At 41.8% G+C, this 13,488-nt stretch overlaps 1 protein-coding gene across 1 annotated transcript in view; it reads right to left on the reverse strand.

Annotated features, from left to right (window-relative positions):
* ADAMTS16 (ADAM metallopeptidase with thrombospondin type 1 motif 16) overlaps nt 1-13,156 on the reverse strand; it is a 156,178-nt gene extending 143,022 nt beyond the window's left edge. The window contains exons 1-3 of the mRNA XM_007451658.1: nt 13,097-13,156; nt 12,905-13,046; nt 6,178-6,503 (exon numbers count right to left, since the gene is read on the reverse strand). Of these exons, the coding sequence (XP_007451720.1) occupies nt 6,178-6,503; nt 12,905-13,046; nt 13,097-13,156 (528 nt within the window). The remainder of the gene's footprint in view (nt 1-6,177; nt 6,504-12,904; nt 13,047-13,096) is intronic.
* Between the last annotated feature and the right edge of the window lie 332 nt (nt 13,157-13,488).

The following is a 13,488-nucleotide window of genomic DNA, read 5'->3' on the forward strand; positions in this document are numbered from 1 at the left end:
AGAAACAACCATTTTCCTGCTGAAAATTGTACACACACACACACACACACACACACACACACACACCATTTGAAGTCTCTGGAAATTGTCCTAAGGGCATAAAAAGTGGAAAATCTTTTCTCATATAGGTTATCCCAGAATATTGTGTAGAGTTCCTTGTGCTATACAGTAGGTCCTTTTTGGTTATCTATCTTATATATAGTAGTGTGTGTGTGTTCATCCAAAGCTTCTGATTTATCCCTCCCATATTCCAATAAAAAAGTGGAAAATCATCTATCTAATTAAATTTAGTAAATCTGTAAAAGAATGGTAAAATTTGGTGACATTTGAGCCATGGTCTAGTCACATGCTCACCTTTCCCCCTGCTCAATGTGACAGAGCTCTATTCTAGGTATATTCTAAAAAGACCAGGCCTCCCTATCCCGCCCAACACCCATTCTAGGGCTGTATTTTCAAGTCAGGAGAAACAAGGCACCAACATCTCTTATCCCCTCAGTTCTATATTGCAGAAGCTCTATTCTGGACAGGCATGGCTGTAAGAACTGATTTCCCTTGTGCTAAGCAGCTCCTGCTTATAAGATGGAAGCTCTACTCCGGGCTCAGCAGGTTGAGAATAATTGATCCCTGAACGTCCCCAACCAGGAACATTTGTATGGTAGAGATTCCAAGCCAGGAAGCAAAATCAGAGAAGACCAGGAGCTACTATTTCCAACCAGAGCTCCACTCATAGAGTAGGGGTGTCACTTTGGGAGGAGAAGCATACTACTAGTTCCAGCTCCAAAATGTGGCACACACGTTTTGCCCAGGAAGAGAAGCAACAAGCAAGCACTAAGAACAAGAAGCTCGCTTAAAATGAATGGCTATATTTGGAACAGAGTGTGTGAAAGTTCATGTCTAATGGTATTGCCAAAAATAATGGGTATCTTACTTACAAGAAATTAAGAGAAGGTTGTTGTTCCATGATACACATAACAATAAACAAAACAATACACTGACTGGAAGTTTAGTGGAGAGACTCAGGGAAAAAGACAAGAGGATTCCTCCTGGTGTTGGAGTAGTCTCAAAACCTGGCAGCATCCTAATCCTGTAAGGCTCTTCTATAATCAAATTAGACTGTGGAGCAATCTATGCCCAACTGTGCTGGGGGAAAAAAAAAAAGCAATCACCTAGCAGTTAGTGTAGAGTAACAGCTGGTTGCGGTACCAATAGAAGCAGCAGATCAGCACAGGTTTTCCGAAAGACCGTGCACATTCCTGAGGTTGCACTCTCTGAGAAGCAACATTAGAGGCTGCATGCTGCAGGGAAAACAGACTTCACTGAACTAGTCACTAAACAAGTAAGAAAGAAAACAGCAGCAACAAGCACTGGAGTGGTGGTGTGTGGTCAGTCTTAAAGTATCTAGAGTTGCTAAAATATATTATCTATAATGTTTAGTATTTAGCAAGAAAATTGTGAGACACACAAAGAAACAGAAAAGTGTGACCCATATACAGGAAAAGAAAGAGGCAATGGAAATTGCTTCTGAGGGGACCCAGATTTTAACTTAGTAGACAAACACTCCAAAGCAACTATTATAAATATGTTCAAAGAACCAAAGGAAACTATATCAAAAGAATTAAAGCAAGGCCTCAAAGCAGTGTTTCATATAATACAGAATAAAAGAAATTATAAAAAGAACCAAATTGAAGTTGAAAAGTGCAATATCTGAAATGAAAAATTTACTGCAGAAGCTTAACAGTCGATTTGAACTGCCAGCAGAGAATCGGTGAGCTTGCAGACCAATCAATCAAGATTACACAATCTAAAGAGCACAGAGGACAAAGAATGAAGAAAAATGAATGGAACCTCAGAGAAACCTGCTACATCATTAAGCACACCGACATATGAATAGTGGGAATACCAAAGGAGAGGAGAGAGAGAAAGGAGCAGAAAAACATATTTGAAGAAACTATGGTCAAGTACTTTTCAAATTGAGGAAAAATATTAATATGAACATTCAGGATGCTCATATAATCCCAAGAAGGATAAACTCAAAGATACTCACACCTATACACTTGACAGTAATAATGTTGAAAGACAAAGACACATTGAAAACAGCAATGCTTTAAGTATAACAAAACTACGAGATAAACAGCAGACTTCTTATAAAAAACAATGGAAACCAGAAGGCAGTAGGATGGTATATTCAAAGTGCTGAAGGAAAAACAAAACAAAACAAAACAACAACAACAACAAAAAATTGTCAACCAATAATCTCTACCTGGCAAATAAAAACCACAGTGAAATACCACTTTATGTCCATTAGGATGTCTATAAGAATAAAAGGTGGACAAGAACAAGTGTTGTCTGGAATGTGGAGAAACTGGAACACTTATACATTGCTGGGTAGACATGAAAAGGTGCAGCTACTGTGAAAAACAGTTTAGAATCTCCTAAAAGGTTAAGCTTAGAGTTTCCATAGGATCCACTAACTACACTTCTAGGTAAATACTCAAGAAAAATGAAAACTTATGTCTACACAAAAACTTGTACACAAATGTTCATGGCAACATTATTCACACAACCAAAGAAAATACAATGTCTATCAATTGATAGGCATTAAAATAAGAAAAGTGGCATATGTATACAAAGGATTATTATTTACTAATAAAAATAATGAAATCTTTAAACATGTTACAACATGGATGAACCTTAAACACACAGTATACTAAGTGAAAGAGGCTAGTCACGAAAGACCACATATCGTATGCTTCCATTTATCAGAAATGGCCAGATTAGGCAAATCTATAAACAAAGAAGACAGATTAATGGGTGCCTAGGACTGATGAGGGCTTGAGAGAAATGGGAGGGACTGGACTGGACTGGACTGGACTGTTTTTTTTTTTTTTTTTTTTTTTTTTTTTTTTTTTTTTTTTTTTTTTTTTTTTTTTTTTTTTTTTTTGGAGGTGATGTAAATGTCTCAGATTAGTTTGTGGTGATGTTTGCAGAAGTCAGGGAATATACTAAAAAAACACTGCATTATACATTTTCAAGGGGTGAAATGCTATGATATGTAAATTATATCTTAATAAAGCTGTTAAAAAAATAGTACTTATCTCTTAGAGTTATCATTAGGCTAAGTGAGATAACAAATGGGAAGCTATTAGGCAAGTATTTGGCAAATAACATTCAGTAACTTATTACTGTTCCTTCTGCTACTGTCATTGTCATCATTGTTTCTTACACTGTAAGATATCCAGTAATTCTATCCATTATTTAACAAGTACTGAAAAGCACCTGCTGTGTGACACACATTTATGTGCTTGTGACTGGTAATCAGAACAGATTTGTGATGTCATTTTGGTAGAGACATAAGTAAACAGATACTATTTTTTTTCATTAATCTTATTTAGCAGAATGAGAAATATCTTGAATAATATACTTGGTGGAAATGTCAGAGTGACTCTAGAAGTCATTTTAGGGCTTACAGACCTTATTTAGTTTACTATACTTGGGATTCATACACAAATATTAATCTCTGAACAGTCATTGATGGTGTTATCAAGGATTCCATGAGCTTGACTGATCTCCATCATCTTCCCTGAGATTGCTTGTTACTCCTCCATTCATGAGCATCACATTCCAATTCTACAGTAAGGATTTGGCTTGGACAATATTTCTTCCAGAAACCTACCCTGATGCTGCTGTCTCTCACCAAGATAGGGTGAGGCATCTTCATTTCAGTTCTCCCAGCACCCATATTTGTCCTTATTTTATCACTCTTCAGTAAAATTGCCTATTCCCTGCTTGTCTCATCAGACAATACACTCCTTGGATGCAACTTTGACAGGTTCCAGTGAGACACACTTCTGAAGCACATGAGATTCATTATTCACAAGAGATTCAAAGTAAAATGCTCATTTTAGTTTTGTCTTTCTTCTTTAAGAATATGTATTTATTAAGAATATGTATTTACTATAAATTAGAACCACACTCCTGACTCCCATCAGATAGCTGAGTCATCTAGAAACCAAATTTAAAAAATGCTTAACTGAGATCTACCTGGAACTTTAATTAGAACCTGAAAGAACCAAGAAGAACAATAATAACAAAAAAGGAACCATCATCTAATGCAAAAGGTATGCTACTTTTCTTCATGTGTTAACAGATTTGAAAGAGGACAGATGGGGTAACCATCAATCAGGAAAGAAATAACAGACTTGGCAACTACTTGAGGGGCATTTCCATTCAATAACTTTATTATCTGGCTATGAGAGACGACTTCTTAATCCTCCCCTTTTCTTCTTTAAAATGTCTTTGATTTGTCCTATCATACGGCAAATGCCCCTGGATCTCACACTCATAAGTCTAGTTGAGGTCATGTTTGTAGTGACCATCTACAGACAAAATATCACTTTAGCTGGAATTAATGTATTTGGAAGATGAATGGTGAAAGCACACAGCTTTCTATTGCAGTCACCAAAATATTACATTCCAGTGTTTATTATCCAGAGGAGTCTTTTTTCTGTTCTTTTCACTTCTTTATCTTTCATGTAGTTGTCATTTACAACTTTCGCTGTTAACTCCCATTGAGTTCAAAGAGAGCCAGAAATTTCAAGCAACTCTATTCATGGGACAGACTCCAGGGCATATCTCAGCCATCACGCCATCACTAGGAAGCCTTAGGCTCACAGAGACCAGGGGCATCCACGAGCCTGCACCCCTGCTGGGCTAATGGAAAGAAAGCACCTTGCTCAGTCTCCACAAATCCAAGAGTGCTCTGAAGGGCATGGCACATCTCCTTACCACACAGATAGCTTCCATTTCTGGTCTGAGCAAGCCTTTGTTGAAGAAAGCCAAGGAAGAGATATCTCCCTTTAGTGCATTACATGAAGAATTCTAGCTCTTTCATTAAGAAAGACCTACTTTTGTTGAGAGAGCATGGGAGAAATCGACCACACTCCTTATGCTTAACAAGTGTGTCAAATAACCACCACCCCATCCTTGACCGTTCCCCATTGTATCCATTCTCAAACCAAAAGTCTTTCCAAAGAAAGTAGATATGAGCCCAGCCCAAACTGAATTCCCCCTAAAAAGCAGAATGCTAATATTTTAAAAAAAATAACAGGACATAGCATTTCCACATATTTAGTATTTTAAGGAATTGGTTATGAATGCGCCTTCAGCAACCAGTATTCACATACACGTACACAAAATCCTTATGCGATGTAGAGTCTGAATTATCTCTTTTCAAAGAGGGAAAGGAATAAGACAGGCTTAGATCATTTTCTGGAGATGTAACAAATGTTCAAAAATCTATTTGCCAAACCTTTAACATGATCAAGACCTTATTGTTTGGACCACACATTTTCACTCTGCTACTTATGTCATGTCTCCCTCATCTGTGTCTGACTAATCAATTTGTGTCCAAGAATCTAAGCATCTACTAAGATTTCCTTCCCGAAAGTTATGGAAATATTCTAAGAAAAGTAAAAGATAAGCCATTAAGGTTTCAGCTTAGGTCAGCCTGAGGGATTTAGGTACCTTCTCAACTTGGCCAGATGCTCCTCACTCTAGGATCCAAGCAAAGGGGACCACCTGAAGCATCTAAGGATGTTTAATGTCTAAGTCAGATATTAAGAAAATGAAGAAAGCACTAATAGAATCTTTAGCCCAATGAGATCAGCACTGCCCTGACATGGATTCACCACTGTTTTTGAAATGAATGTTCTAATCTGTAAATATATTATCAACATCAGAATGACAGAAATAAAGTGCTTTCAAGCACATGGCCAATCAGTTGAACACTGTTGTTCTATTCAAGATGAAAACATTCCTCCAGTGCTAGTAAGTGACCAGCAAGTTAGAGTAACCAGTAAGTCAGAGTAAAACCATCCCCAAAGAAGTCAAAGTCTTCAGACTTGTCCGTAAGTTCTCACGCACAGTTCTCAAACTGCAGTGCTCTGCCACAATCGTTGTAGACCAACAACAACAGAAGGCGGAACCTGGATGCTGTTTCCAAATTGGGGATAGGAAGCGCCCAGCATATCTTAGAAAGCATTGCTTGGCAATTTTCCTTCTGCTTTGAGAGATCAAAGAAATCTGTACTGCAATAATGGGAGAAGGAGCCCAAATCTTGTCACTTGCTCCCTTCCCCACATCCCTGCCCCCACAACAGGCGGCAACAACTGTACTCACCAAACCTTGGCAGGTCGAAAGAGCCACTGACGAATTTTTGTGGGATCGTAACGAGCCTTGATAAAAACAGAAATCCTCAGGTGGGAAAGTCTGCACCGACTTAGTGCCCGCCTTCCCCAAAGTCTGTATGAGAAATCCAGGTGCCACCAGCTTGCTGGAAGTTTTCAGATCCAGGTGGAAGTCGTGCCTGAAGCCTTTCAGCCGAAGGTGCAGAGAGTCAGCTCCGAGCTGGGCCAGCGCCCTTTTCCTCCTCTGGGGGTGCATGATTTCATGGGACACGTAGTCTCCGTTGTGGTCAACCTCATAGGGAGACACCAGGTCATACTCTGAAAGTGAGAGAGGGGGTGTGGCTGAGTGATTTCAGAATTCTGAAAAGGATCAGGAAGTCTTCGAATATCATTTACTACCGGATAGTATTTTCACCAAGCAAAAAAGGATGGAGGAAGCGTCAACAACCACCCAGCCTCAAATCCGAACTACAGAAAGCATAAAATCGGAGTTAAAAGGGAAAATCTTAAAAGGGGCCCTTTGCAAAGTCACTGTTGTTCCTATAATGTGTTATTACCAATCCAGCAAATGCTATGACACTTCTAAGGAGAAACATATTACAGAGCAGATGAAACTAAGAATGCGCTTTCCAGATTATAGAGTAATTACTGTAGAGTAATTATAATGTCATTATTTTTATAGCTTTAAATATTCCTTTAGTCATATTGTCTTTTACCAACATCTTTAGTCTATTGATAAGAAAGTTTAGCTTAAAAATACTGATCAGTTTTCAGAAAACAGTTAAAAATACAAATATGATGGACATTCTTTGGCATTTAATTTTAAAATATTTAATTATTAAATCATTGAACTACAGCAGAAAAGGCAGAATGCAAGTATGATAGATGCTCAGATGTGTCTTTTCTCTGAATGAAAACCACTGCTGAGCCTCTGACTGGCCTGGCTTTTTGGCATTTCACACTTCAAGGTTGTTCAAAGACATGCACCACACTCTTCTTCCAATTCTAATTTGTATTATACCGGGTCAAAATGTATTCAAATAAACGATTTATTTTTAAAAAGTCAAGAAAACCCCAAGGAGCTAACAGATTTGGGGCACCCATATGATCTGCCAGGCTTCTGTCACAGACAGTCTTACAGTTTTGCATTGGGGAGCATTTGTGTCACTCCCTTCTCTGTGCAAAGTATGGAGAAAACATCTGTAACTCTACCAGAATCCTGGGCGGTGGCCCTCACCTGCCTTTCTCGAAATATCATAACTGTCTTCTCCAAAGAGGTGTCTTCCCTTCCAGCATCATGTATTTTTCATTGCTTTGACAGGGATTCTTCCTTTCATTCCCACCATTAACACATCATCTCTGCCATCCAGAGGTCAGGGAGAGGTTGTTTCTGGGAGGGCAGGACAGACGTGGACTAGAGACCTAGGGGTGGGTTTCACGCCAGAGGTAGGATCTTCCTGCATCGCCGTGTTCTAAACTCGAACCTGGACTTTTAGACCATGCGAAGGTAGATTTGTCAAAGCTGAGGCTACAAAATATTTTAGTTAACAATCTCTTAGCTTGGCTTCTACCTTTCAAATATTTAAACATATCTTGTGAGTGTCTCCATCTGCATGCCAGTGATGGAGAGGGCCAGCTTCCTAGCCTGCATTTTGTCTAAACACCAGAAAATAACAGGGCAATAGGATGCCAGGCTTTCTCCAAGCTTCCTCTGAGATGTCTTTGAAATGGACATCAGACCCAAGCCCCAGAGGGCTAGCCCTACACTGAGGTGAAACGTCTCTAACGATTCAAAATGCAACTTCATCTTACATGTATGACAAGACCTGATTCTCATATTCTCATCCTGATTCTAACATCCTAAGAAATTATATATATTCCCCTTTTATTGCCAATATATGCTCTCGGGAGACTCTTCCATTAGATACTTAATAACCGGGACTTTAGCATGAGTTGGATATGCTTCTTGGAGCCATGAGATAAAATAAAACAGCGTCCTACAGAAGTGCTATTTGGTCATAAGTGAACTGTACTCAGGTAAATTATTTTTTTCTGGAAAAAGTAATTTTTCTTCACAACCAGAACTCTTTTGGTATAGGTACTTGCCCACATGTCCCTGGGCCATCCTGGCAGGTATCTGAAAGGTTACACTGGAACAGAGAGGGTGGCAGCCAGGGGATGGTCATAAAAGGCATGCATTTGGCTTTGGGAGAGACAGAGAAGGCCAGGGATGGAAAGGCACCGTCCAGAGTCCCCTGGGCTGAGGCCCACGGCAAGGTGAGAGTCAGAGGCCCGGCAGCCAACCCATCATGCAGCAGGATAACCAAAAGCTTAGTGATGGCCTGTTTGAGCCCAGGCTTCCTGTTTCCTCATGTCAAAGGGCCACTCCTGGGCCCATAGGACTGCCCCACATCCTCAATGAAGGTAACTGGTGAACTGTGGCCCATGCAGATTAGACAGGCAGCAGGTTCTGGCTGGCAACTCGACAACCAACCTTGGAAATACATGTCAAAGCAGGGCACTTGTGTCTGCCAAGGCAAAATACACTGCGATCACTTCATATTTTACTTAGGACAATGAGAAAGTAAAATAAATCTGCTTAAATTCTATGCAATGACAAAAAAATATAGGGGGACACAAATTAGGAATGAATGTGCCTGGTGCAAGTATGTGATCACAGTCTGTTCCCGGCTACTCCTAAAAAAAAGTGAAAAGCACTTGTTCATTTAATTTGCATTTTTCCAAACCACCTTCCTCATCCCCGACTTTCTGGACTCAGGGGAAAAGCTAGTGTGACGTGGTCGTATTAATAACTTTCTTCTTTCCCTGTGGGCTCTCAGGGAGTGTCTGCACCTCACACTAGCCTGTTTCCATCCCAACAGAGGCCGTGGAATGAGGACAAAGCAGGTGAACTGTTCCAAACACTGGCTAGTGAGCAGATTTATTGCACATAAAAAGATGATTACCATTAAAACGTCATTTTTACGACCTTTACTTTGGAGGGCATACACTCTTTATCTTTTATTGGGAGGGAGACATATAATATCTATTTTTCAAAATGACAACTTTTAAGCCTGTTGTACAGAAACGCATGTGTTGTGCTGGTACATCTTTCACAACCAGCTATGGGTGGGGGTCATGGGGTAGCCTGGTTGAAAGCATTTGCCAGTTTCCCTGGTATAAAGACTCCCACCATGGCTAATTTCAATTACCATGTGAGCTCACTGAACACGGAGTTTAGAGGTTTGCACCGTAGCACACCATTATAAAGTATTTCCACCATACAGAGGCAATACAGACAAAGAACCTCAAGAGGATACGTAACCTCAAAACTTAAAGAATTGTGAAGTGATGAGTTTTCAGTGTTTTAATCTCGTTTTTAATATTATTTATTTCATCCAAGTTTACCTATTTTGATTTTCAGCAGACCAGCTCACAAAATTCCTGACAAGGTAATGATCAGCTCTGGAGAACCGGCCCGAGCCTGCCCAGAACACAGCTCCAACCACTGCAAAACCACTCCTTGTAACCAGTTACGATCCCTTCTGAGAATGAGGGTGCACACGGGTGAAAATTTAGTACAGTGGTTCTCAGCGGGAGTGCTACCCCTCACCCCCGCCCCCAGGAGACACTTGAGATGTCTGGAGACATTTTGGTTTTCACAAAAGGGCAGGGGATAGTTGTGCTTTGGGAATGTAGTGGGTGAATCCAGGGAGTCTGCTACACATTCTTCCATGCACAGAACAGGTTCCCATAACAAAAGGTCAAGAGTGCCAAGGCAGAGAAACCCTGATTTCATCAAAGAGCAGTCCTTAGTGCAGATATGCACTGTTGGTTATGTATAAATAAATGTGAAAAGGGTCATAGCTAAAGAATTCTATGAATGAACAAAGTAAGCATAGCTTCTTCCCATGCAGAAGGCAATGGATCATTGCTATAAAATGACAATTTTAAACTAACTCTTGAGCTTATGTTTTAAGATTGTAATCCCCCAAACTACTGGCTTGTGATTTCAAGAATAAAGAATTTAGTGAGATTCCTGATCCTTGAGAATCCCTGAAATAAGACCTCGGTCCTACACAGGTTTTTCTAAGGAGGAGATATTCACACGTGGCTGCTTCAGTCAGCACCCTGATCTACTTTCATTTCAAAAGGTGTTTTGACCACAGCATCGAGTCTAGGAAGACTCCAGCTCCAAACTGAAGGCATGAGGTGTGGAGCACCCATGAGCATGCTAGGGGCTGCTGGTACCAGCCGCGGAGAACAGATTTTGCACGTCAAGTCCTAACGCTGTGTTCAATGGCATCACATCCATAGCTTGAAATCAGCCATGGTGGGAGTATTTACCCCATGGGAACCAGCAAATGTTACAAAATTAGAGGCCTGGAGAATCTGTTGTTAAACATTTACTAGCACATCCCTGGGCCAACCTGCCCCGTCTCAAGTCACGTGAATGTGTGAATATAAATCAATACATACTTTAGATTCACACACACAAACACAGATCTCTCATGTCCAATGAAACAAAGTTGTAAAGAACTTCTGAAGCTTAATTCACTCTAGATTTTTAAAAGTTAACAAACTCGTGCTATGTGTTTGCGCTTAACAAGACCCACTATTATTATGACAAAGGTAAATTTGTAAGAAAAGCATTCGAGGCTCCTACTAGGGAAAAGCTATGCTGAATCAGCCAAAATGAAATGGGTGTACTGAAGGTCTGAAAATAGAATTGACCTCATTGAAGTTATCTATTGTTGCCTCACAGAATGCATAGAGTTCTCTATCTTATTGCATAATTACTCCAGACTCCCAGGAGCACTGGCAATATAGGTTGAAATATGTGTTAAACAAACTTTATGGCCAAAGAGTTATTTCAAAGGCACCTTTGGGTTTTGAAGGGATACCCAGACATGCAACAGTAAACTAACCACAGTATCACACAAAGTTTATTCCACATATGCTATCCTAGGTCAAAAGAGGTAACACTGCTGAGCATAGAGTCTTTCTCTGGTCGTGTGAAAGCTTTCCACTGAAACCCACTCTCTCAACTTAGCCTTTTGTAATTAAAGACCTAAAACACCTGCACCGTGAGGGATGAGGGATTGGTGTGTCCACTAGGCTAGAACTTCAGTGATGGTGGCTCCCACCTTCCCCCTGAGGTTCTGACCAAGCGAGCTAAGTGGTTGTCATGGGAACGCTGGGCTTGTGACACCAGCTGAGGTGCCAGGTGATTACAGCCACATGCCAGCCAGGCTGGAGTCCAGCTTGCAGGATGCTCCTCCCTAGGAGAAGGGCACCCTCGGGCAGGAAGTCTTGGCTTCTCCTCCTGGAAGTGGTTCTCTATCTCTAATGCTCTTAACTCACAAAAAAACCCATAACTACTAGAAAACACTCTGAAAATTCTCCTGAGACCTTCAGGAATTTTCATGATTTTAGAAAACTAGAATTTTCACAAAAATCTTTTTTTTTTTAAGTGGCAGAAGACAACTAACTACAATATAAATAACTACATACTAGAATGAATCGTAAGAGAAACATTAAAGAAGACAAGGGCAAGCCCAAGGAAGTGAGCTTTAAATAGATAACTTTCTCTTGCAAATACATAGTGACAAGTAATTTTTAAACGTTTTCTATTATTTACATCTAGCGCCCTCTGGTGGTCGCGGAAAAGTTCCTATGTTCCCGCGTTCATCGAATTGATCACTATTGATAGACTCTTCATACAGCCCTCGGGAGGAGAGAATTTCAATAATTAATGCATATATTAAGTGATTGTCTTTATGAAATTTTATCAATATGAAGAAACTACACTCAGAAATTCTAGATTATTAACTCAAATTTTCTAGGTTTTCTGAAAATATGTTGGGATAATAAAACCTAGTTCTTCCTCTGTAAGTCACTAATAACATTTGAGATGGCAATGCATTGTTGGGATTGATGCAAAGTACTCATATTTAGCAACTGCCAGTGGACTGGGTTCAGATTAAAAACCCGGTAGCAACCGACGTTCCACACCTGCTTTCCGGTTTACCCAAAAGCAGTTCAGGACAGAGAGGTCCATCCCCTGAGGCATGAAATGATAAATGCCGCTTGTGAGCAGTGAAAGTAAAACCACACACTACAGAAAAATCAGACTTGTTTTTTGGCAAATCATGACACAGGACTTGGACATTGCTTGTGACGCCACAAAACGCTAATTACCCATTCTGCCAACTCTTGAAAACCATCCCTTTTGGAACTAAGGTGATAAATTCTGAGCAAAATGACTGTCTTTTTGTCCCGTGCTCTGACAGTGAAGGATGTTCATTTTAAAAGGCCAGAGGGGGAACAGAAGGGGGAGGGGAAGAGGGGATGGAGAAAGGTATAATAAGCTCTTTATAATTGCTGTGTATACATTAATACAACGCTTAGATTATTTCTTCCTTCTTTAATTGTGTGTGTGTGAGTGTGTGTTTGTTTTTTAAATAAATACATTCCCTTGCTTTCTTCCCTAATGTTTATGGTAATAACGCTGGTAAGCCATTTTTGTTTTACAGGGAAACTATAAATATTGGTGAAAGTTGACTCAGAGGCGGTCGCTCTTACGGTTGGAAAGAAGCACGGCAGCACCTTACAGAGAATTCCCAGAGTTATGAACATTTGCAGAGCCTGGTAAACTAGCCTTAGAGGGTTTACAAGCTGCTGCACTGCAAGGATTCGAACCCCCCTCGCGCACTTACCGCCCTTTTCCACCCAGCCCGGCCACTCCGCGGGGCCAGGAGGACGCCGGACGCTCGGGCTCCCCGGCGAGGCCGCTGTGGGTCCCACGGCGCACGCAGGTGCCTGCTGGAAAACAGCGGCGACACCTCGGTGAGACGGGGGCTGCGCGAGGGGAGCTTCGGGGGACCCTGCCCCCGCAGTCGGGGACTCACCTGCACACCCATCTGCGCCAGCAGCAACAGGCAGAGCGCCGCGCAGCCGGGGGCCCGCATGGCCGGGCTGCCCCGCGCGCCCTGCGCCCGCAGCCGGCGCTGCGCCCCCGCGGGGAGGACGCACGGCTCCATCCAGGTACGCTCGCAGGGGCCCGGGGCTGCGGATGCTGCCCAGCCCCGCGACCGTGCAAGAGGGCACTGAGGACCAGCCCGGCCGGCGCGCAGGACGATGCCCCGCCGTCACTGCGCCGCCCGCGCCGGGGTTATTACTGCGGCTCCGCGCCGCGCTGGGGGCGGAGTGGCGGCCGCGGCGGCGGGGCGGCGGCGGAGAACCCGCCCGCACCGTGGGAGAGCGGGGGAGGGGGAGGGCGAGGGCAGGGGAGGGGAGGGCG

The sequence above is a fragment of the Lipotes vexillifer genome, unplaced genomic scaffold (assembly GCF_000442215.2).
Source record: "Lipotes vexillifer unplaced genomic scaffold, Lipotes_vexillifer_v1.1 scaffold1463, whole genome shotgun sequence".
Taxonomy (NCBI): Eukaryota; Metazoa; Chordata; class Mammalia; order Artiodactyla; family Lipotidae; genus Lipotes; species Lipotes vexillifer.